The following is a 22,804-nucleotide window of genomic DNA, read 5'->3' on the forward strand; positions in this document are numbered from 1 at the left end:
GTCAATAATTTGTCAATAGTCTGTGCTGGAGTGCTGCTCTGTCGGTAACCCTGCCAATAAATCTGAAACTTTCACATAATCACACTTTGAATCCATCCATCCAGACTCGAGCATTTGCTGTGTTCTGGAGCCAGAAAGTGACAGAAGATTGACAGTTTGCAATGACGTGTTTTAAATCGCTTTGAAGAGCAGCTTTAATTAAAAAATACTTGCAGGGGAATGAATGTGCCCTTGCTATAAACAATACGATGTTGCCAAGATAAAAAAAAAAATGTTGCCAATCCATCATGCTCGAAGATTCAGTCAGCCTGTGTTGCGTCTCTTGCAGGTCGATCAACATGCGAGGGAAGATTTCAATCTAACATCAGACATCGAATTCAACGCTATCAGATCTGTCGTCATTGGAAAAGTGGCCGGTAAGTTAAACCACCTCAAACAATTAGATATTCCACAGGGTTCTCACAGAAAATAGAAAACCATAAAATTGTGATTTCTAGACCTGGAAAAGTTATGAAAATTAATCAAATCATAAAAAAGAAAACAAAATGCATCATAAATTTCGATTGGAAAATATACATATTTGAAGTTATGCTCAGCTGTAAAATATTTAATCAAATAGAAATTGTGCTTTGCAATAGAGAAATCTTTGTGTAATGACTTTAAAAATCTTAATCCAATTATCACGTGAGTTTAAGGGCCCTATTGTAAGAGTGCAGCACTACACCATAAGTCATAAGCAGAAAGTCAGTGGGCATGGCCATGAAGTTTTGGAATTTTCGTGCAAGCATGCGCTTAGTCTAGGCGCAAGTGGGTTCGGCAAAGTTGGAAATGGACTTACTGTATGCGATGAATTAGAAGAATAGAAAATTATGTTCTTTTGTGCATTAACTGCGTACTTGATGATTGTCGGGCATATTTCTATGACAGTGACATGCTCCTTTTATACGCATGGAAAATGTGATTCTCATCAGGATTTGGATGTACTCTCCGTTAAATTATAGAAAATGTAAGTGTTCGTAATAATATTGATCAAGTGACAAGCAAATCATGGCTAGTATTAACAGTGATTGTATCGGCACACACTTCACTTCTACCAGTCGATACTGAACAATTAAATTCATTTATTGAAACATGAAAAAATTAAACCACAAATATTTCTAAATTCAAATTACACTTCAAATGAAACGAAAATATAATCAAAATAACGAAGTGGTCAAAAAATCATAGCCTACCAATTCCAAACATTGGTATTCCCTCCAACTTCTTCCACAGTGACTGAAAAATCACTCTACGACAACAGGTGGAAAAATACCTTTAGACTTACAAATTAGACCATAAATACAATTGTTAATTTAAACCTAATTATAATAATAATAATTGAAAAATAAACCATGACCTATACATAGTTTAACATAAATCTCATACATTTTTGTTTCATAAAACAGCTACAACTGTGACTGTCATAATTTGATGTTCCACTATATTTTCAGAGTTTGGACATGAACTTTATCACCACCTGCTGGTAGAATCTCCAAACTGCAAATGCAGGAACTGAGTTTAGACTTTGCGCTGAAAACAAACGTGCCCCTGAAACATTTTAGCACAATGGCCCGTACCTCAGGAAAATAGCAAATCGGGCTTTGCACCACTTCATTAACACACAATGTACCCACAGTTTGTGCGCATACACCCACAGACAGCACAACCACTCCCACCTACGCCCACTTGCGCTTTGCGCTGGCATGAAAATTGTATGGACATTGTGCACAGCGTTGCGTTTTGTGCGCTCAAGAAAATAGAGCCCTAAAAGACATTGGACTCAAGATATAAAAATATTCACATAAAAGTCTTTGAAATTTCTATAGTGAAAAAAAATGTATCTTATGTTTAGTTCTATAATATGTAATTATAATAATTATATTTATTTTTCACACATTATACATTTGCACATATATAGTAAAATTCTTTTTTTCACATATCCCAGCTAAGCTGGGGTCAGAGTGCAGGGTCAGCCATGATACAGCACCCCTGTAGCAGATAGGGTCAAGGGCCTTGCTCAAGGGCCCAACAGTGGCATCTTGATGGTGCTGGGGCTTGAACCCCCAACCTTCTGATTAGTAACCCAGAGCCTTAACCACTGAGCCACATATGTATATATATTTTTTTATTTATTTATTTGGAATGCCCAATTTCCAATGCGCTCTAAGTCCTCGTGGTGGTGTAGTGACTCGCCTCAATCTGGGTGGTGGAGGACGGATCTCAGTTGCCTCCGTGTCTGAGACCGTCAATCCGCGCATCTTATCACGTGGCTTGTTGAGCGCGTTACCGCAGAGATGTAACGCATGTGGAAGCTTCATGCTATTCTCTGCAGCATCCACGCACAAATCACCACGTGCTCCACTGAGAGTGAGAACCACATTATAGCGACCACGAGGAGGTTACTCCATGTGATTCTACCGTCCCTAGCAACCAGGCCAATTTGGTTGCTTAGGAGATCTGGCTGGAGTCACTCAGCACACCTTGGATTCGAACTCATGACTGCAGGTGTGGTAGTCAGCATCCTTACTTGCTGAGCTACCCAGGCCCCTCTATGAAATTATATTTAAAAAATCCTTGATCTACTAAAAAAAAAAAAAGAAAAAGAAATTCATCGGTGAAAACTTGTGGGAACTGTAATTACACAAAATCTGCAAAGAGTTTATCCCTCAAATGTCATTTTTAGGCCATGGTTAAATTCAGAATGTGAATAATATTATGTTAAATATGAAACACCTGGATAATTTGCTACTGTTGCCAAAATGTGCAGTATACTTATCCCACAATGCAGTCCTGTTGACTAGACCCCCCATTTTCAGTGTGACAAATGAACCAGAAGCAAAAACAAATGCAATTTTTATCTCATTCTTGACACATTTTTTTATTTGGGACTTCCAAAGACACTGTTAGAATACTATTTGAAACATTTATCTTTGCAGAATGTGTTGTTTCACATACTATTTCTAAAAATAGTAGGCAGTATACAGTATATAGTAGGTACTGTGCCGTATTCAATAAGTAATAAACTAGTATTCCTTTCCAAACATAACCACAATACTTTTTCCAATGTTTTATTTAAAGGAGCAAATGTGTGAGTTATAACAGTGTGCTGACCTCAAAGAGATGCAATGGAAGATTTCAATAAGTGGCCATAATGTATAATTATTCTATTCCTTTTAGAGGTTTTACAACCATAAAGGATGCAGAAATGTCTGTAAGAAGCTGATGCATCAGAATCTTGTTTGTGCGGTCAGACAAGCTCTTAGCCAGTGTGATGTAGGATGAATAGAGTACAGTTTGTCTATTTACTCCAGATAAAACAAATGTTGACTTTGCATGTTGTTATTGATGTCAGGGAGACTGTAAGTGGGTCAGGTTGATTTTTTTTATGTCTAAAAATAAGACCTGCAGCACATAACATGGTTCTCTGGTTGTAAAACTAAAATAGATGAATAAAACATTAAATTAATAAATAATAGAGCAGATGTTTGAAGATGTGGAGCTTGCAGAGGTGAATCTTATTTTTAGATCCATTAAGATATTTGTACACTATTTTCATGACAGTTAAGCAAATTTTACACCACAATTCTCATTGCTATATTGCGAAAAGTCTCAATAATATCACTATAATGTGAAGAAAAAAAAAATTATTTACATTTTGCAGTATATTTGTAAAGTGCAATTGTAAGTATGCATAATAGTAGTATTTGTACTGCCTTTAATTCAATTTCAGACAGGATGATTTTCAGTACTGTGTTAATATATTATGTATAATAAGATGGAGAACATATAGAGCTTTATATATTGTTTTAATGATTACATACAGTATGCTTATATTCTTGCTCAACTCTTTGTGCTCATTGCAGTTGGGTTGTGTTTATTCTGCATCTCCAACAGCAGTTGTTTTTAGTTACCCAGAGACCATTATGAGCTGAATTCAGTCTTGTTTTAATGCAGTATGGTTGAGGTATTCTCAGGTGCATTTATATGCATCTATATGACCTTTATCATACTAACACACATGACACAGAACACATCTGGATCGTGTGTCGCTGCAGAATCAGAGAGCTGGTAAGACAATAGATTCGCTGTCATTTCCAGAAAACCCTGCTATCGATCAAGGCCAACTATTGACTCGTAATGAATAATAAATCAAATGTGAAACATGTGCAGAGATCCTGAAAAATCAGACCAGTTCAAGCTTCGGTTCAAAGTTGCAAAAGTGAAAATGCAAATGATGATCGTTTGTATGGATATAATATATAATAATACGGAAATAGAATATTATATTTCATTTAAAACTATTTCAAACTGAAAATGTCTTATATAATTACTATGCATGCAGTTTTATCAGCTTGCATTAATTGCAAAACTACGTTAAGTATTTGTACTTCTAAAGATTCATTCCTCGCACCCCAGGAATTTTTAAGTGACCTGTATAAAAATCAGATTTCCTTGCTTCCGTTAAAGCACACCAGATATTCTTTGGAATATTCTCAAATCATGCCGGATAACATCATCATCAGCTTTCATGCAAGATCAAGTGCATGTTGTCATTAAAGCAAAAGGGCCACATACTGAATTTTGAGAAGAAATCCTCAAATTCATGTCAGTTACTCAGTTTAAACATTTCATGCAATTTGTCTTGCTCGTAATATAGTTTGTAATGAAAACATTAGTATTAAATAAAAAAGAATGCAAAATGAAAGCATTTTCACTGGTCTCAGACTCTGTTATTTTTATGGTGTCTTGATCCTGCCACAGAGGGAAAAAAGAAAATTCTGACTTTATATCTCACGATCGTTATGGTATTTCTCGCATTGCAACTTCACAATTATTTAAGTTTGTCATAATTGTGACTTTATTTTTCATAACTGACTTATCTCGCAATTTCAACTTTAATTGTAATTGCAAATTTGTTTCTCGTAATTATGACTTTATTTCTAATAATTATTAATTCATTTCTTGTAATTGCGACTATCGTAATTGTGACTTTCTTGTAATTTATTACTTTATTTCTCATAATTATTTCTTAATTTCTTGTAAATGCGACTATTTCTCGTAATTGTGACTATTTCTTGTAATTGTGACTATTTATCGTAATTTATTACTTTATTTCTCATAATTACTTCTTAATTTCTTGTAATTGTGACTATTTCTTGTAATTGCGACTATTTCTCGTAATTGTGACTATTTCTTGTAATTGTGACTATTTATCGTAATTTATTACTTTATTTCTCATAATTATTTCTTAATTTCTTGTAATTGTGACTATTTCTTGTAATTGCGACTATTTCTCGTAATTGTGACTATTTCTTGTAATTGTGACTATTTATCGTAATTTATTACTTTATTTCTCATAATTATTTCTTAATTTCTTTTAATTGCAGCTATTTATCGTAATTGTGACTATTTCTCGTAATTGTGACTTTCTTGTAATTGCGACTATTTATCGTAATTTATTACTTTATTTCTCATAATTATTTCTTCATTTCTTGTAATTGCGACTAATTATTGTAATTGTGACTTTTTCTTGTAATTGCAACTATTTCTCATAATTGTGACAATTTCTTATAATTGCAACCATTTCTCTTAATTACTTTATTTCTCATAAGTATTACTTCATTTCTTTTAATAGCAACTTTATCACAATTGTGACTATTTCTTGTAAGCGACTTTATTTCTTGTAATTGCAACTATCATAATTACTTTATTTCTCATAATTGCGACTATCGTAATTGTGACTATTTCTTGTAATTGTGACTATTTATCTTGCAGTTACTATCTTTTTCTCGTAATTGTGACTATTTCTTGTAATTGCTACTTTGTTTCTCATAATTATGATTTACTTATAATTACTACTTCATTTCTTGTAATTGCGACTATTGTAATTGCGACTATAACTTGTAATTGCAAATATTTATCATAATTGTGACTCTCGAAATTAATTATTTTATTTCTCATAATTATTTCTTAATTTCTTGTAACTGCGACTATTTATCATAATTGTGACTATTTCTTGTAATTGCAACTATTTATCATAATTGTGACTTTCTTGTCATTGCAACTATTCTCGTAATTAATTTATTTCTCATAGTTATTTCTTAATTTCTTTTAATTGCCACTATTTATCATAATTGTGACTATTTCTTGCAATGAATTACTTTATTTCTCATAATTATTGCTTAATTTCTTGTAATTGTGACAATTTATTGTAATTGTGACCATTTCTTGTAACTGCGATTATTTCTTGTAATTGCGACTATTTATCATAATTAATTACTTTATTTCTCATAATTATTTCTTAATTTCTTGTAATTGCAACTATTTATCGTAATTGTGACTATTTCTTGTAATTGCAACTTTATATTTTGTAATTGTGACACTTTTTCTTATAATTGTGACTATTTCTCTTAATTTCGTAATTGTGATTTTATATCTTACAATTGCGACTTTCTCATAATTGTGATTTCATTTTTCATCTATGCAACTACATATCTCACACTTGTGATTATTTCTCAATTGTGACTTCATTTGTCATTATTGTGATTATTTCTCAATTGCGACTTCATTTCTCGTAATTGAGACCTTATTTTTCGCAATTGCAACTTTATTACTAGTAACTTGCAATCACGACTTTCTCATAATTGTGACTTAGTTTCTCCTTTATGCAACTATATATACACAATTGTGATTTGTTTCTCATAATTGTGACTTTTTTTCTCATAATTGCGAATTTATAGTGAGATTTAAACTCACAGTTACAAAAAATAAAGTAGCAACTTTAGGTATAATGTCAGAATTATCTTTTTTTATTCCCGCTTTATCCCTGGCAAGATCTGGCTTGAAATTTTTTTTTACCTAAGATCTTAATGTTGAAAAAGAAATGTTCTTGGCTATATTACTTGTCAACTACCATGCTACGAAACTATGACGTGTTTTTCTCTAATGGGTCATTTAGCCCTCTGGCTGAGTGACTGAAGAAAAGGTGCTTTTCAACTTTAGGACTCATCAGCTACTGAGGGTGTGATTAAAAAGGGTGTTGAATCTGTCATAGAGAATATTTGTTCTCAATTTAATCTCATTGCTGTCTTGGAGAAACAATTAAAGATATAAAAAAAATATCTCATTTGTAATAATACACAGATATGACTCTTCTTGTTCACAGAATCTGTTGAGCTGGATCCAGAAATCGCTCGTCTGAACTCTTTGGGTTTCACCGGATGTTTGTCAGTCGTTCAGTTTAACTCCATCTCACCATTGAAAGCGGCTCTTCTGTATCCAGACACGAGTCCTGTTATAGTCACAGGAACGCTGACAGAATCCAGCTGCGGCTCGTCTTTACTGTCCAATCCCTACGCAGCTGAAACGACTCATTCTCTCTCAGGTGAGACTGTCAAACAACCTTCAACAGATCACTGTTTGAATATAGCCAAGTTTGCATTGGTGATAGACCGCTTATATCAGCCAAGCTGTTTAATCGGCTGATATTTGGCCCATTTTTGAGAATGGCTTTGTGCAAGAACAGAAGTGTTTTTCACCACTGCATCTGTTCCAAAATGAACCAACAGACATTTTTGGGGAATTTTGAGTCAATACTAGTCGTATCGACTCATATCAGTTTACCGCAAATTTACACTCTTGAGGATAGGCCAACAAACATACTCTATGCAAATGAATGTTTCTTCAACTTCGGGCACTTTTAGCATTGTGGACTTTGTTCTACTTTTGTCTACTAACAATGTCCTACTGTGTTTGTACATGCATCACATGAGATTTATGTAATTTTTGTTAAGTTTGTACAACAGGGCTGTGCACTTGCAATGTGTTGGCCACTTGGTGTTTGCATCTGTGCACTTGTGTACAGTATGATTCTAGCCTGAGGTTGCAGAAGTCTTTTCATGCACTCAGCCAATATGAACACTAAAGAGAAGAAAAATCTTTCTCAGACTCTAACTTCTTCCTAGTTTGTTCCATCTTTCAGCCTGAATTTCTCCTGAAAATCATGTTTCAGCACTCTTTTATAGACGGCTCACAGAATACCTCTGCAGTGCTAATTAAGTTAGAGAAATAATGATTAGAAATGCTGATAACAGTATTAATCTATGTGAGAGAGATTAATTTGCATAATAGTTTCTCAATTTCCGCTGCGTCGGTGCAGCATCGCTCTTTCATAGAGCAGCAGTGCATTCAATGAGCCGCAACCTGCAAACGATAAGTGCTTGAATCTCTCTGATGTTCTTTCTGTATTTCTGTCTGTCTATCTGTCTGTCTTTCTCTCTCTCTCTCTGCTGTAGATCATTTGGGTTCTGTAGGGACTGGTGAACCGATAGTCAATGCACTCAACAGTGACTCTGCTTTGATTGGAGGTAAATTGATGTACTTTCTTCTGGAAAATAGATCTGGAAAATAGAGAAAATATTCCTCATCTGAGCATGTTGTCTACACTCATTTCTGTTTCTTACTTTCATCATTGTTGCTGCTTTCTACTTTTTTTCAGCTGGATGTTTTTGCTTTGGTCTTTAAAGAATAGTTCACTAAAAAAATTTTAATGATGTCATTATTTACTCACCCTCATGTTATTTTTACCTATATATTCTTTCTTCTGTGGGACATAAAAGAGATATTTTGGTAACTTTCTGAGATGCTATTTTGCAATAAATGAAAGCATACAGCGACTGTAAAGCCTCATAAAATAACAAAGAATCACCATAAAAGATTCATAAAGAGAAAACATGAGAACAAATGGCGTCTGGTGGCATTGACAAGGTCTTTGAAGCAGGAAGTTTGAAAATGTGCATACACGAATGTGATTTTTGAGCTACAGTGGATGGGAAGATTTTCAGTGAATAACAACCTTAATTTGGGTCTGTTGCTCACACAAAGTTAATGTATGACTTCAGAAGACTTGGAACATTAAGGTGTCTTTAGAAGACAGAGAGGAAATTTTTGCATTCCCTTGCAATAGCTTTATCCATTCTATACAAAAAAGCAAAACTATTATGAGTGAAAGCAAAATGCATTGCGAGGAAATGCATAACTTATTGAGAGGGAGCACAAACTATTGCAAGGGAACACAAAACTTATTGAGAGGAAATGCAAAATTTATTGCGAGGAAGCGCAAAATTAGTTGAGGAAACGCAAAACTTATTGAGAGGGAAAGCTAAATTTATTGCAAGGAAATGCTAAACTTATTGAGAGCGAAAGCAAAATTTATTGCGAGGAAGCGCAAAATTAGTTGAGGAAACGCAAAACTTATTGAGAGGGAAAGCTAAATTTATTGCAAGGAAGCGCAAAATTTATTGCGAGGAAATGCTAAATTTATTGAGAGGGAACGCAAAATTTATTGCAAGGAAGTGCAAAAGAGGGAAAGCAAAATGTATTGCGAGGGAGCGCAAAATTTTATGCAAGGAAATGCAAAACTTATTGAGACGGAAAGCTAAATTTAATGCAAGGAAATGCTACATTTATTGAGAGGGAAAGCTAAATTTATTGCGAGGAAACGCTACATTTATTGAGAGGGAAAGCTAAATTTATTGCGAGGAAACGCAAAACTTATTGAGAGGGAAAGCTAAATTTATTGCGAGGAAACGCAAAACTTATTGAGACGGAAAGCTAAATTTAATGCAAGGAAATGCTACATTTATTGAGAGGGAAAGCTAAATTTAATGCAAGGAAATGCTACATTTATTGAGAGGGAAAGCTACATTTATTGCAAGGAAGCGCAAAATTTATTGCGAGGAAATGCTAAATTTATTGAGAGGGAGCGCAAAATTTTATGCAAGGAAATGCAAAAGAGGGAAAGCAAAATGTATTGCGAGGGAGCGCAAAATTTTATGCAAGGAAATGCAAAACTTATTGAGACGGAAAGCTACATTTATTGCGAGGAAACGCAAAACTTATTGAGAGGGAAAGCTAAATTTATTGCGAGGAAACGCAAAACTTATTGAGAGGGAAAGCTAAATTTATTGCGAGGAAACGCAAAAATTATTGAGAGGGAAAGCTAAATTTAATGCAAGGAAATGCTACATTTATTGAGAGGGAAAGCTAAATTTATTGCGAGGATAGCAAAAAATTATTGAGAGGGAAAGCTAAATTTAATGCAAGGTAATGCTACATTTATTGAGAGGGAAAGCTAAATTTATTGCGAGGATAGCAAAAAATTATTGAGAGGGAAAGCTAAATTTATTGCGAGGAAATGCTACATTTATTGAGAGGGAAAGCTAAATTTATTGCGAGGATAGCAAAAAATTATTGAGAGGGAAAGCTAAATTTATTGCGAGGAAACGCAAAACTTATTGAAAGGGAAAGCTAAATTTATTGCGAGGAAACGCAAAACTTACTGAAAGGGAAAGCTAAATTTATTGCGAGGATAGCAAAAAATTATTGAGAGGGAAAGCTAAATTTATTGCGAGGAAACGCAAAACTTATTGAAAGGGAAAGCTAAATTTATTGCGAGGAAACGCAAAACTTATTGAAAGGGAAAGCTAAATTTATTGCGAGGATAGCAAACATTATTGAGAGGGAAAGTTAAATTTAATGCAAGGTAATGCTACATTTATTGAGAGGGAAAGCTAAATTTATTGCGAGGAAACACAAAATTGATTGTGAGGAAATGCAAAACTTGTTGCAAAGCAATACAAACTATTGTGAAAGAAAGCAAAACTTTTTGGTGAGGAAACAAACTTGTGAGGGAAAGTAAATAAATATTGAGAGGGAAAGCAAAATGTGTTGAGAGGAACAGCAAAACATTATGGAGCCCTTAGATGACAGGGTTGGAATTTATCTTCACAAAGTTTTGCGTTCCCTTGCAATTGCTTTATCCATCCTTTACAAACAATTAACCGTAGTTTGACTACAGTAACCATAGTTGATCTTTGGTATTTTCAGTAAAACTATACTAACCAAAAAATGTATGAACGATAAAAGCATTGAGAGGGAACGTAAACTATTGCAAGGGAAAGCAAAATTTATTGTGAGGGAATACATACTATTGCGAAAGAAAGTACAACTTTTTGTGAGGAAACAGACAATTATGAGGGAACGCAAAACTTATTTTGAAGGAAAGCTTAAAATTGGAAGGGAAAGCAAAACTTAGAATGCACGATTATTTCAGAATAAATAAAGTCACAATGTTTTTTCCAAATATTTTCACCCTTATTGATAGATGTATTTAAAGGAATAGTTCAACGATAGTCATTAGTGAACTGTCGCTTTAACAGCTCTAGACAGTGGTCTCTAAATTACAATTGATTGTGGCATGGTATCAGTGTAGGGTCTGAATTGAGCTCTGTGGGCATTCGACTCTTTCAGAAGCATTTTGACTAATCCGCCATGATTTGTTGCTTATCTTGTCCAGCAGCTGGTGCAGTGAAGTTATCACGTCGTCTTTCAAAATCATGTATTCTCTGCTTAAGTGCTGCTAAAAGCATCTGTTCAGTTACTCACGATTCAATAGCCAGTTGAGTCATGATGTAGCATGACAGATTCCAACTTAATTTGGCTCCTGAATCCTTCATTCTGTTTAGTCAATGTAACTTTATTCAACAGGACATTTGTTTGCACTAATTTCAATGAAGATTGGCTCTATAAACTCTTACTTTCAGCCATATCAAAACATTGTGATTGTGTTTCTAATTTAAAGGGCAAGGCTGCCCATCATTCATTTAATATTTGTAAATAACCCAAAAATGTGGAAATGTAATTGAGTCATAACTAGGGATGGGAATCATATAGAACAGTTCTGGTTCCTATTCCACTTAATGATTGAGTTCTTTACCGTTTCCATTAACGATTCTTTTAGTGCTTGCTGTTGAGTGAGCAAGTCAATACCCGATTCAGAGAGCGAGTGAATCATTTGAATGATTCAAACTAATGACCTAATTCATACAGTGAGTGAGTCATTAAACTGATTGCAAATAATGAACCAATTCAACTGATTCAAGGAGTGAGCAAATCATTAGAATGATTCAAACCAATTACTGACTCAGGGAGTTAGCGAGTAATTAGACTGGTTCAAACCAATTAACCGATCCAGAGAGTGAGCGAGTCGTAAGACTGATTGAAATCAATGAAGAGTGAGTCATTAGACCAATTAAAACCAGTAAACCAATTCAGGAGGGAGTGAGTTATAAGCCTGATTCAATCCTATAAACCAATTCAGAGTGTGAACGAGTCATTAGACTGATTCAAGACAATGAACCAATTCAGAGTGAGCAATTCATTCAAGTGATTCAAACCAATTAACTGATCCAGAGAGTGAGACAATAGACTGATTCATAACCAATAAACTGATTCAGGGAGTGAGCGAGTCATTATACTGAGGCAAACCAATAAAGAGTTAGTCATTAGACTGATTCATACAAAAGAAACCATTCCGAGAGTAAGCGAGTCATTAGACTAATTCAATCCAACGAACAGATTCAGAGAGTGAGTGAGTCTTTGGACAGATTCAAACCAATTAATCGCTTCAGAGGGTGAGTGAGTCATTAGACTGATACAATCCAAGTAACTAATTTAGAGAGCGAATCATTATACTGATTCAAATTAATGAACTGATTCAGAGAGTGAGTCATTCGAGTGAATCAGTCCAATTAACTGATTAAGAGTGAGTCATTAGACTGATTCAAACCAAAGAAGCAATTCAGAGAGTGAGTCTTTAGTCTGTTACAACCCAATGAACTAATTCAGAGAACGGGCGAGTAATTAGACTGATTCAAACCAATGAACCAATTCAGAGAGGGAGCGAATCACTAGTCTAATTCAAATTAATTAACCGATTCAGAGATTCAGTCACTAGATTTATTCAAAACCAATGTACCAATTCAGAGAGTGAGTCATTAGACTGGTTCAAACCAATAAACTGATTCAGAGAGTGAGTCATTCGAGTGAATCAGTCCAATTAACTGATTAAGAGTGAGTCATTAGACTGATTCAAACCAAAGAAGCAATTCAGAGAGTGAGTCTTTAGTCTGTTACAACCCAATGAACTAATTCAGAGAACGGGCGAGTAATTAGACTGATTCAAACCAATGAACCAATTCAGAGAGGGAGCGAATCACTAGTCTAATTCAAATTAATTAACCGATTCAGAGATTCAGTCACTAGATTTATTCAAAACCAATGAACCAATTCAGAGAGCGAATCATTATACTGATTCAAATTAATGAACTGATTCAGAGAGTGAGTCATTCGAGTGAATCAGTCCAATTAACCGATTAAGAGTGAGTCATTAGACTGATTCAAACCAAAGAAGCAATTCAGAGAGTGAGTCTTTAGACTGATACAATCCAATTAAGCAATTCAGAGAGTGAGTCATTAGACTGATACAACCCAATGAAATAATTTAGAGAACGGGCAAGTAATTAGACTGATTCAAACCAATGAAGATTGGCTCTATAAACTCTTAATTTCAGCCATATCAAAACATTGTGATTGTGTTTCTAATTTAAAGAGCAAGGCTACCCATCATTCATTTAATATTGACAATGAACGAATTCAGACAGGGAGCGAATCACTAGTCTAATTCAAATTAATTAACCAATTCAGAGAGTGAGTCATTAGACTGAATCAATCCAACGAACTGATTGAAAGTGAGTCATTTGACTGATACAGTCAAATGAACTAATTTAGAGAACAGGTGAATCATTAGACTGATTCAAACCAATGAACTGATTCAGGGAGGGAGTGAATCATTAGACTGATTCAAATTAATGAACCGATTCAGAGATTCAGTAATTAGATTGATTTAAAACCAATAAACCGATTCAGAGAATGAGTCATTAGATTGATTCAAACCAACGAAGCAATTTAGGGAGTGTGGGGGTCATTACACAGATTCGAACCAATAACTCGTGAGTTAAGATTAATTTTACTGTATGTTTAACTCAGATTAAACTATTTTTGTTGCTGTGGAGTTGTAGATTTAGTCGCAGTGCAGGTAACACATTTTAGTTCAGCATTTTAATACTCTGTATTTAATAATTAAAGGAGAATTCAGATGTTCAAGAACTGTTAATGGAAACAAACGTCATAAAGATTCATAAACTTAGTCATTTCAGGTCCACAAAGTTGTACAGTATTTTACATATCACTGTGCTGTTTTTCAGGGGTCATTGCCATTGTGATATTTGTGAGTCTCGCCGTGCTGGCCGTGATGGCGCGATTCTTGTACCGACGGAAAGAAGCGTTTCAGACTCAAGAGCCCAAAGGAGCAAAAGCTGAAGACAGTCCTGAAATGCCGTTTACCACGGATCCAAACTCACAGAACATTATCAGTGGTAACCAAAAAGAATATTTCATATGACGCTCTATCTGACTAATCCAGTACGACTCACGGACTGACGGAGGCCTTGTCCAGTTTAGGGACATTAACATTCACAGCGCACTGAGGGAACCCGTCCGAGAGACTGTCAGCGGCTGAAGAGGAACGGTCCGTCCACGCTTTTCTCTTTTTGTACAGTACATAAAACATTTATTGACCAGAACTTTGACGCAATAGTACGACTTTCTAAGGTGTGTATAATGACATTCATTAGTTGTAAATATTCTTTTGAAATGAAACTTTGTAACGTCACGTTCTCCTTTTGCCTTTGAAAAATTCAGTGGTCAGTATTATGTTTAATGGAATTTTAGCCGACCTAAATCAACTATTTAAAGAATAGAACATTGAATAACTACATTTAAATAAATGTTTGAGTCGGACATTGCGTTGATCTGGTATACTAGTATTATTGTTGTGTACACACATGCGTGCAAAAAAAGTTTTTTGAGAAGTTTTATGAACTTCTGTGAAGTTGCGATTACAGCATGTGCTTTTTTTGGCAATGATTTGCCACTTGAAAGAAAAAAATACATCTTATAAAAATTGTTTATTGTTGACAACTTGTGTCTTCACTCCTTAAGTGTGTTTTGTTAGAAGTCAACATGAAATGACATGAAATTCCAGAGTCCCTTAAGTCCAAAGTACCGTACCCATTGGTTGAAACTGGGTCTGGATGGCATCAGTGGAAATAGAAAGTTGTTTAAAAGGTGACTTAATTAAATGTTTTATTTTTTGAATTATATTCAGAGTTGGTAAAACAATAAAATATGAGATAGCCATGTGTTGTATATCGTTGGAAAGGTTTCAATTAGTAGAATGCAGTGAGCAAATTTGTTTCACTCAGAGGCCAAAATGCAGTGAGTTTTAGTGTATGAAATTCCCACTGACACACAAATATAATAAACAGAAGTGTCTTTTTGTCACATTTTTCCTTATTACTTCCTGAAACATGCATATAACATAGACAAAGATATAATGTAACTTACTACAGACTATCCCGATTCAAATGAGCCCAAATGCAACAATATGATCAGTATATTGTGAAAAATTCCTTAAAAAGTGTACATGGAAAGACGATGCACAAAAGGGTGCTTAACACACTGTATTGTTAACACGTTTTGTGTGTGCGTGCGTGCTGTGTGGGTTTGTATGTGTGGGTTTGTTTTGTGTGTGTGTGTGTGTGTGTGTGTGTGTGTGTGGATTTGTGTGTGGATTTGTGTGTGGATTTGTGTGTGTGTGTGGGTTTTGTGTGTATGTGTGGGGGGGGGTTTGTGTGGGTTCGTGAGTGTGTGGGGGGGTTGTGTGGGTTCGTGTGTGTGTGTGTGTGTGTGTGGGGGGGGGGTTTGTGAGTGTGTGTGTATGGGGGGGGTCTTGTGTGTGTGTGTGTGTGTGTGTGGGGGGGGGGTTTGTGTGTGTGTGTGTGTGGGTTTGTGAGTGTGTGCGGGGGGGTTCGTGTGTGTGTGTGTGTGTGGGATTGTCTGTGTGTGTTCGTGAGTGCATGTGTGGGGGGGGTTTGCTTGTGGGTGTGTGGGTTTGTGTGTGTGGGTTTGTGTGTGTGGGTTCGTGAGTGTGTGGGGGGGGTTTGTGTGTGTGGGCGTGTGTGGGTGTGTGGGTTTGTGTGTGTGGGTTTGTGAGTGTGTGTGTGTGTGGGGGGGGGGGGGTTTGTGTGTGGGTGTGTGTGGGTGTGTGTGCAGGTTTCACTATATTGTGCCAAATATTTGAAACTGTCCTCACTAATATAGAGAAATTTGTTGAAAACCCACTAGTGAGGACATTTTCGGTGGTCCTCACTAATAAAAAAGGCCCATAAATCAGCCAAATCATGTTTGGCTTTAAATTGACTGATGTGCACAGGTTTCTGTGAGGGTTAGGTTTAGGGGCAGGGTTATGGAATAGAAAACATCATTAGTCTGCTATGAAATCAATGAAAGTCTATGAGATGTCCTCACTTATATAGTGAAACAAACCTCTGTGTGTGTGTGTGTGTGTGTGTGTGTGTGTGTGTGTGTGTGTGTGTGTGTGTGTGTGCAAACACACATCTACATACTGTATCTGCTCATCTAAAGGATTGAGATGCTCCTGAACACTTAATATTTCTGTATTTTGTAGTCTAATCCATTTATTTCCAGATAACCCCGATTTCTGCTTTTTTTTTTTTTTTTTTTTTTTCAAGAAAATGAGGGACAAGTCAAAACGCGTTTGTGGTAATCAACATTATGCCACAAATGCTGTCGACTGAGCTTAACTTGTGTTGAACCCAGAATATTCCTTTAAGATAATGAGTACAAACATTGTTTTCTCTATAATAATTTGCACTGATTGGGCATAATAAGATCAAGAATTTGTATTAAGAAGAAATTAACTCAATTGTGATTTCATGTTGACCTTAAAAAAAAATTAAAGTCTCAAGAAATATTAACAGTGGGTTTTTTTTTTTTTTTTTGGTTTTTTTTTTTTTTGCTTTCTGTGGAGTTCCTGGTCAAAACTTAATGATGGACATTGAATTATGTTGTCAAATCATACAGCAGCTCACGGCCCACAGGAACATACAGTACATGAACAAAGCTTTCCTGACAGCTGTGAGTGAAATGCAAAATACAAGTAGATTCCCACAGTGTTTGGTACTCACCTCACACAGCTGGAGGTGGTTTTTATTTTTCTCTCTTTTTTATGCTAATACTTTTGATCTGTTTTGCAAGAAGTGACAGCTAATAATAGGTTGTTCAACTGAGGGACACTTGCAGTGAAAAAAAAAAACTGATTTGACTAATAATATCACATCTTTATCGATGTAAGTGTCAGACTAAACTAGTTCGTCAAAAGCATGAGAAGCACATTTACTGTAGGTTAATAACATGTACAGGTCATATTTTACGTAAAATCAAAAGAAAGACATAAATTATATTTTTCATTAAGAAAATGAAGCCTATTTTAGGACCATTCAGTTGTGTTTTTTTTTTCGTTGTGACATTATTAGGGGTTCAAGCGTTTAGTGCTGAAACCCTATTGTAATTGTTAAGATTTTTATTATTATTATTATTATTATTCCACCATAAAACTGATCGGGCAGAGCAAACCGTACGGTCTAGAGACTTGAAACTTGGTCATATGGTAGTATTGCTCGCTACTCAGAAACACCGACTCGGCCAAATCGGTCAATGGGGGCGTAACAGCGATCAAAAATGCGAAACTGCTCATAACTCCTAGACCGTTTGTTGTAGATTCAAGTGCTTTTTACCATTTGGAATCCTTGGCTCAAACCAAACAAAACGTATATCTCCGATTTCATTTCCGCCTATAAACATTTTCTGCCATCTTGGATTTTTCATAAAACATACTTTTTCGAACTAGTCCTAGGTTTTTTGTCCGATCGGGACCAAACCAGTGCCAAACGATTCTATGGAGTCTCAATATCAAAATTTATCAAAAAAAGTTTGAACTTTCGACTCGAGCTAGCTACAGCATGCGAAAACATCGGAAGTAGGAGTGGCCAATTGTACATAAATGGCTATAACTCTTGAAGGAAATGAGATATCTTCACCAAATTTAGCATGCTTGTGTAAGAGGTCAATCTTTGGTCGCCTAGAAAAGTTGGTGCGGTTTTGCCACATGGTGGTGCTATTTTACCAAAAAACATGACATTGTCTGTAACTATGAAACCGTTAATCCTATTGACTTCAAAATTTGTATACATTGTCTTTGTCTCAGCTGCCATCACTGTCTGTATGGACATTCACGTATGTTGAAAATCATGGCCGCCATCGGCCAATCAAATTTCAGCAGCTATTACACAAGGTTAACAATGACCAATCAGAATGAAACTTGGTGGACTTATTTGACTCTTAATCTGAGAGGGTTGTGCAAACTTTGAAAAAAATCGGTAACTAGGTGGTGCTATCACGATTTTTGTAGGTGTTAATGGTTGTATATAGTGCAGTGTTGTGAAAAAACACAAGTAATATATATCACCTGATAGCTCTTCTCATTCTAAACAACTTTGCCTCAAGAAGCATTGTGTCTGTCAAACCGTTCGGTACATATTTCAGATAATGTTCAAAACCTGCTTTTGTGAACTAGTCCTAGGTTTTTCACCCGATCGGAACCAAACCAGTGCGGAAATATACTCTGGAGTCTGATTATCAATAATTATCATATAAAAGTTGAAATTTCGACTCACGGTCGCTAAGGGGGGGCTATTTTTTACTAAAATGGCTATAATGCCCGAAAGAAATGAGATATTTTCACCAAACTTGGTACGCATGTGTATGAGCTCAATCTGAGGTCACAGTGAAAAAAACTTGGAGTTTGGTCACTTGGTGGTGCTGTAACAGGAAACTTTAAAACAGCTCTAACTACGCAACCGTTAGTCTGATTTGTTGAAAACATGGCCGCCATCGACCAATGAAATTTGAGCACCTATTAGACAAGGTTAACGGAGGCCGATCGGCACAAAACTCGGTGGGCCTGTTCGACTCCTGGCCCTAGAGGTCTGAGAAATTTGAAAGAAATCAGACACCCTTTACCCTTTGGTAGCTATAACAGTGTCATTTAGAAAATGGCCGTGGTCAAGTGTACAAATAAGCCCATAATTCCTAAACAAAAACTCAGTACTTCACAAAATTAGCTGAGCACATGCAACATATGATTCTAAACAAGCATGCAGACTTCTATGGAGATCGGACCATAGGTGGCACTATGAGCTTTAAAAAGCTTTAAAAACCATGTATTTCCTTAGTAAATTGCCTGTATTGGTTGTAAATGGTCTATTCCATCTATGATCTAGGTGGTTACATGCTAGCTAAATAAAACATAATACCTATTTACACATGTGCTTAAAGGCCTTAAACCGCTTGAACCCTGTTAATTGCTGCTCGCAGCTATATTTATTATTATTATTATTATTATTATAAAAATGTTTGGCAATTAAATGCAATTCTTATTAACGTAATGCAATGCAATGTAATGGTTCTCATTAATACAGCAATTGTTACTGTATTACTGCAAAGATATTTCTGTAATACAAATTATTTTAATTAAAATCAGCGTGAAGACAGTAACAGGAATTTTAAGGTGTAAAATATATATATATATATATATATATATATATATATATATATATATATCATAAAGATAAATATATATACTGTATATAGCTTAAAGATAAAGAAGCCTAATTTTTTTTTCATTGTCATGTTATTTAATAACACAAGCACATTTTCCCTCCAAATTCTCATTCCTGTAATGCATCTGGACATTTTACTATTGATTATGGTAATACATTTATATTTTATTCTATTACCTTTAAAAAAAAACTGTTATTTATTTCATATAAATTAGTACAAATCAGTCAACAAATACTAAAATGATGAATAAATATTGTTTTACACACACACAGACACACACACACACACACACACACACACACACACACACATATATATATATATATATATATATATCACGTCTTTTTTTGCATCACAGTAAAGTGATTGCAATTTGTTTTGCATTGCTGTAATGAGAATGAGAAATGTGCTTAATTTTCATGAAAATGTCACAGTGCAATAAATCTTAACGATCCTAAAAACAGACTTAATTTCCTTTTAAGCAAAAAAAAATAAAAAATAGTTTCTGATGTCCATCCTTTGATTTTGGAGTGGAATGTGACTTGAAAATGTTCTTGACAGGTTTGGTGATATTCACACATGCACAAGTCACAGATATACTTTTGCATTTCTGTTTGAAGACAACAAAGAAAGTTTCTGTGGTGGATTTTATTCAGGAGTGACACGTGTCGAATGTTTCACAGAGTAATTTCAGCTGTTTCTGTAAGATAAACAAAAACTGCAACAAAAAAAATAGTTGATTGACAGCACAGAGAACAAACAAGAGCAGTTTTCTTTACAGCTCAGATCTGTACAGACACTGAATTCCACATGTTTGTGTAACAGAAGATTTTGAAGGAGCTGTCTCAATACAGCTACATCTTACATACATCTTGTACAATGTTTTGCCATTGTATTTACCCACAATTTACCCCATGATCAAATATGAAATTAAACATATAAAACAAAAGATGGGGTCTAAATTTACTTGTAAATAAGCAATAGCACCAACTAAACAATAGTAGACACAAACTACATTTTTAAGTGTTCCATGTGACAATGTGCAAGTGCAAAATGATGCTAGGATGTTGTGGTCTGTTTCCAGGGTGTTGCTATGCAGTGGCTAATGGGTTCTAAATGTGTTTAGCACATTTCCATGTGGTTGTAAAATCATGTTACTATACCTACATTTTTTTTTTAAATCTTATCACATGGCTTGTTGAGCACGTTACCACGAAGATGTAGCGTGTGTGGAGGCTTCACGCTATTCTCCGCGGCATCCACGCACAACTTGCCACGTGCCCCACCAAGAGCGAGAACCACATTATAGCAATCGTGAGGAGGTTACCCCATGTGACTCTACCCTCCCTAGCAACCAGGCTAATTTGGTTGCTTAGGAGACCTGGCTGGAGTCACTCAGCACACCCTGTATTCAAACTCGTGACTCCAGGTATGGTAGTCAGCGTCAATACTCGCTGATATACCCAGGCCCCCCGTCCCTCATTTTCTTTAAAAAAAGCAAAAATCCAGGTTACAGTGAGACACTTACAATGGAAGTGAATGTGGTCAATCTGTAAACATTAAAATACTCACTGTTTCAAAAGTATAGACACAAGACATAAACAATATGTGTGTTAACATGATTTTAGTGTGATAAAATCACTAACCGCATCTGTGTGAAGTTATTGCCAATTTTACAACTTCGTTGCCATGATGATATCAACAAACCCTAAAACGACTGTAAAAATAACGATTTTAACAACTGAAATTTTAACAGCAGAATAGATGTGAGTGCTTTTATAAAATTATAAGCATCACATTTCTGCCTTTAAAACCTCGAAAAATTGGCCCCATTCACTTCCATTGTAAGTGCCTCACTGGAACATCGATTTTTCCTCTTTTTAGAGAAGAAATGAATTTTTGTGGTAATCAACATTATGCCACAAATGCTGTCAACTGAGCTTAACTTGTATTGAACCCTGGAATATTCCTTTTACTTCGTGGCCATCTGAACACACGTGATGTGTATAAATCATCATCATCTATTATTATTAATGAAATTGTCTCATTCGTTGCATTTCCTACAGTATAAGCTAATGGTCAGTGTATGGTGGGAAAATATTGCAACTGAGAGGCCTACGTTTGGATATTGATTTAAAAATCGAAACATTCATAAAGAACGAGCAGTTTACCAAAGTATTTCTAGCAAGTCAGTGCAGTGTCGGTCTTCTTTGGGATGCTCTCGTGAGGCTATTTCCAGTGCAGCTCCTATCTACTTGAATGGGGGAACACCGAAATCTTAAAAATGGTTGGTCAAGATTATGATCAAAGAACATATTTCAAATCAGCAATTAAATTTGATAATACTGGAATCATAAATTGTACTTCTTTACCTCACATTACGCTAAAAACACAATTGTTCCGTCTCGCATAGCTAATGCACATGCACGTTCTAGAGTTGATTGACAGGCGATGTCTGTATCTAAAAGGTGATTGGCTCTTTTACCGGTAAGGCGGGACTTCCTTTCTACATCCGTTGACCGCTGGGCACTCAGAGCTTCTTGGTTGAGCTTTCCAATTTCTCCCATTCATTTAAATAGAAGTGGCCCATCTCTGCTGAATAGTGTCTGAGTTTACTTCCCAAAGCATGTTTCTTGCAAACAGGGCCGTAGCAAATGGGGTGAAAGTTGGTAACAATTCTAGGGGCCCACAGGTCCAGGGGGGCCCACAACAAATTTTAGACTGTATTTTTTTTTTTATATGAAAGGGGCCCAGAACAATATACAGTCAGGGGGCCAAGAATTGCCTGCTACCGTCCTGCCCTGCTTGCAAACAAGATAAATATCGCTCCTTTACACAAAATGATTATTACATCACCAAAACAGCCAAACATTCACAACTACATTCTTGTTCATTATAACAAACAGCATGAGGCGGCAACACAAATCTGCTGTGCCGTTTTGGCTTCTTTTTGTAATGCTAATAGTTCTGTTCCAATCATCATTTTATTTTCAGATTTCATATTTCTGCTTGAGTTGAGTGTTTTTGACCTTATGAAGAGTTGTGCGTTTGGTTGGCTCTGTGTTTCTGGCCTGATCTGGTTTGTTGAACAGATTGTTCAATGCTTTGACTTCATCATGCAGGTCTGTCGTGTTGGGTGAGACACAGAGGAAGAGCATGAAAAAGCCTGAGAAGATCAGGCTGGTTTTAAAGGTGAAGTGTGTAAGAATAATGACTGTTTTCAAACAGATAGTCCCTCCACAAACAGAGCAGTGCTTTGATAGCACCACTATGTTTACATTTTTGGAGAAATGTAACCTATCAATTTCTTAGCTTCTCTGCA

General features: G+C 35.6%; 1 protein-coding gene across 2 annotated transcripts in view; it reads left to right on the top strand.

Moving 5' to 3' along the window:
• LOC127433061 (contactin-associated protein-like 5) overlaps nt 1-15,282 on the top strand; it is a 136,372-nt gene extending 121,090 nt beyond the window's left edge. For both annotated transcript variants that reach the window (XM_051684698.1, XM_051684699.1), the window contains 4 exons: nt 329-416; nt 7,205-7,423; nt 8,334-8,405; nt 14,145-15,282. In XM_051684698.1, coding sequence (XP_051540658.1) covers nt 329-416; nt 7,205-7,423; nt 8,334-8,405; nt 14,145-14,341 — 576 coding nt within the window. In that variant the 3' untranslated portion in view covers nt 14,342-15,282. The remainder of the gene's footprint in view (nt 1-328; nt 417-7,204; nt 7,424-8,333; nt 8,406-14,144) is intronic.
• Nucleotides 15,283-22,804: the final 7,522 nt, after the last annotated feature.

Source organism: Myxocyprinus asiaticus, chromosome 42, assembly GCF_019703515.2.
Source record: "Myxocyprinus asiaticus isolate MX2 ecotype Aquarium Trade chromosome 42, UBuf_Myxa_2, whole genome shotgun sequence".
NCBI classification, from domain to species: Eukaryota; Metazoa; Chordata; class Actinopteri; order Cypriniformes; family Catostomidae; genus Myxocyprinus; species Myxocyprinus asiaticus.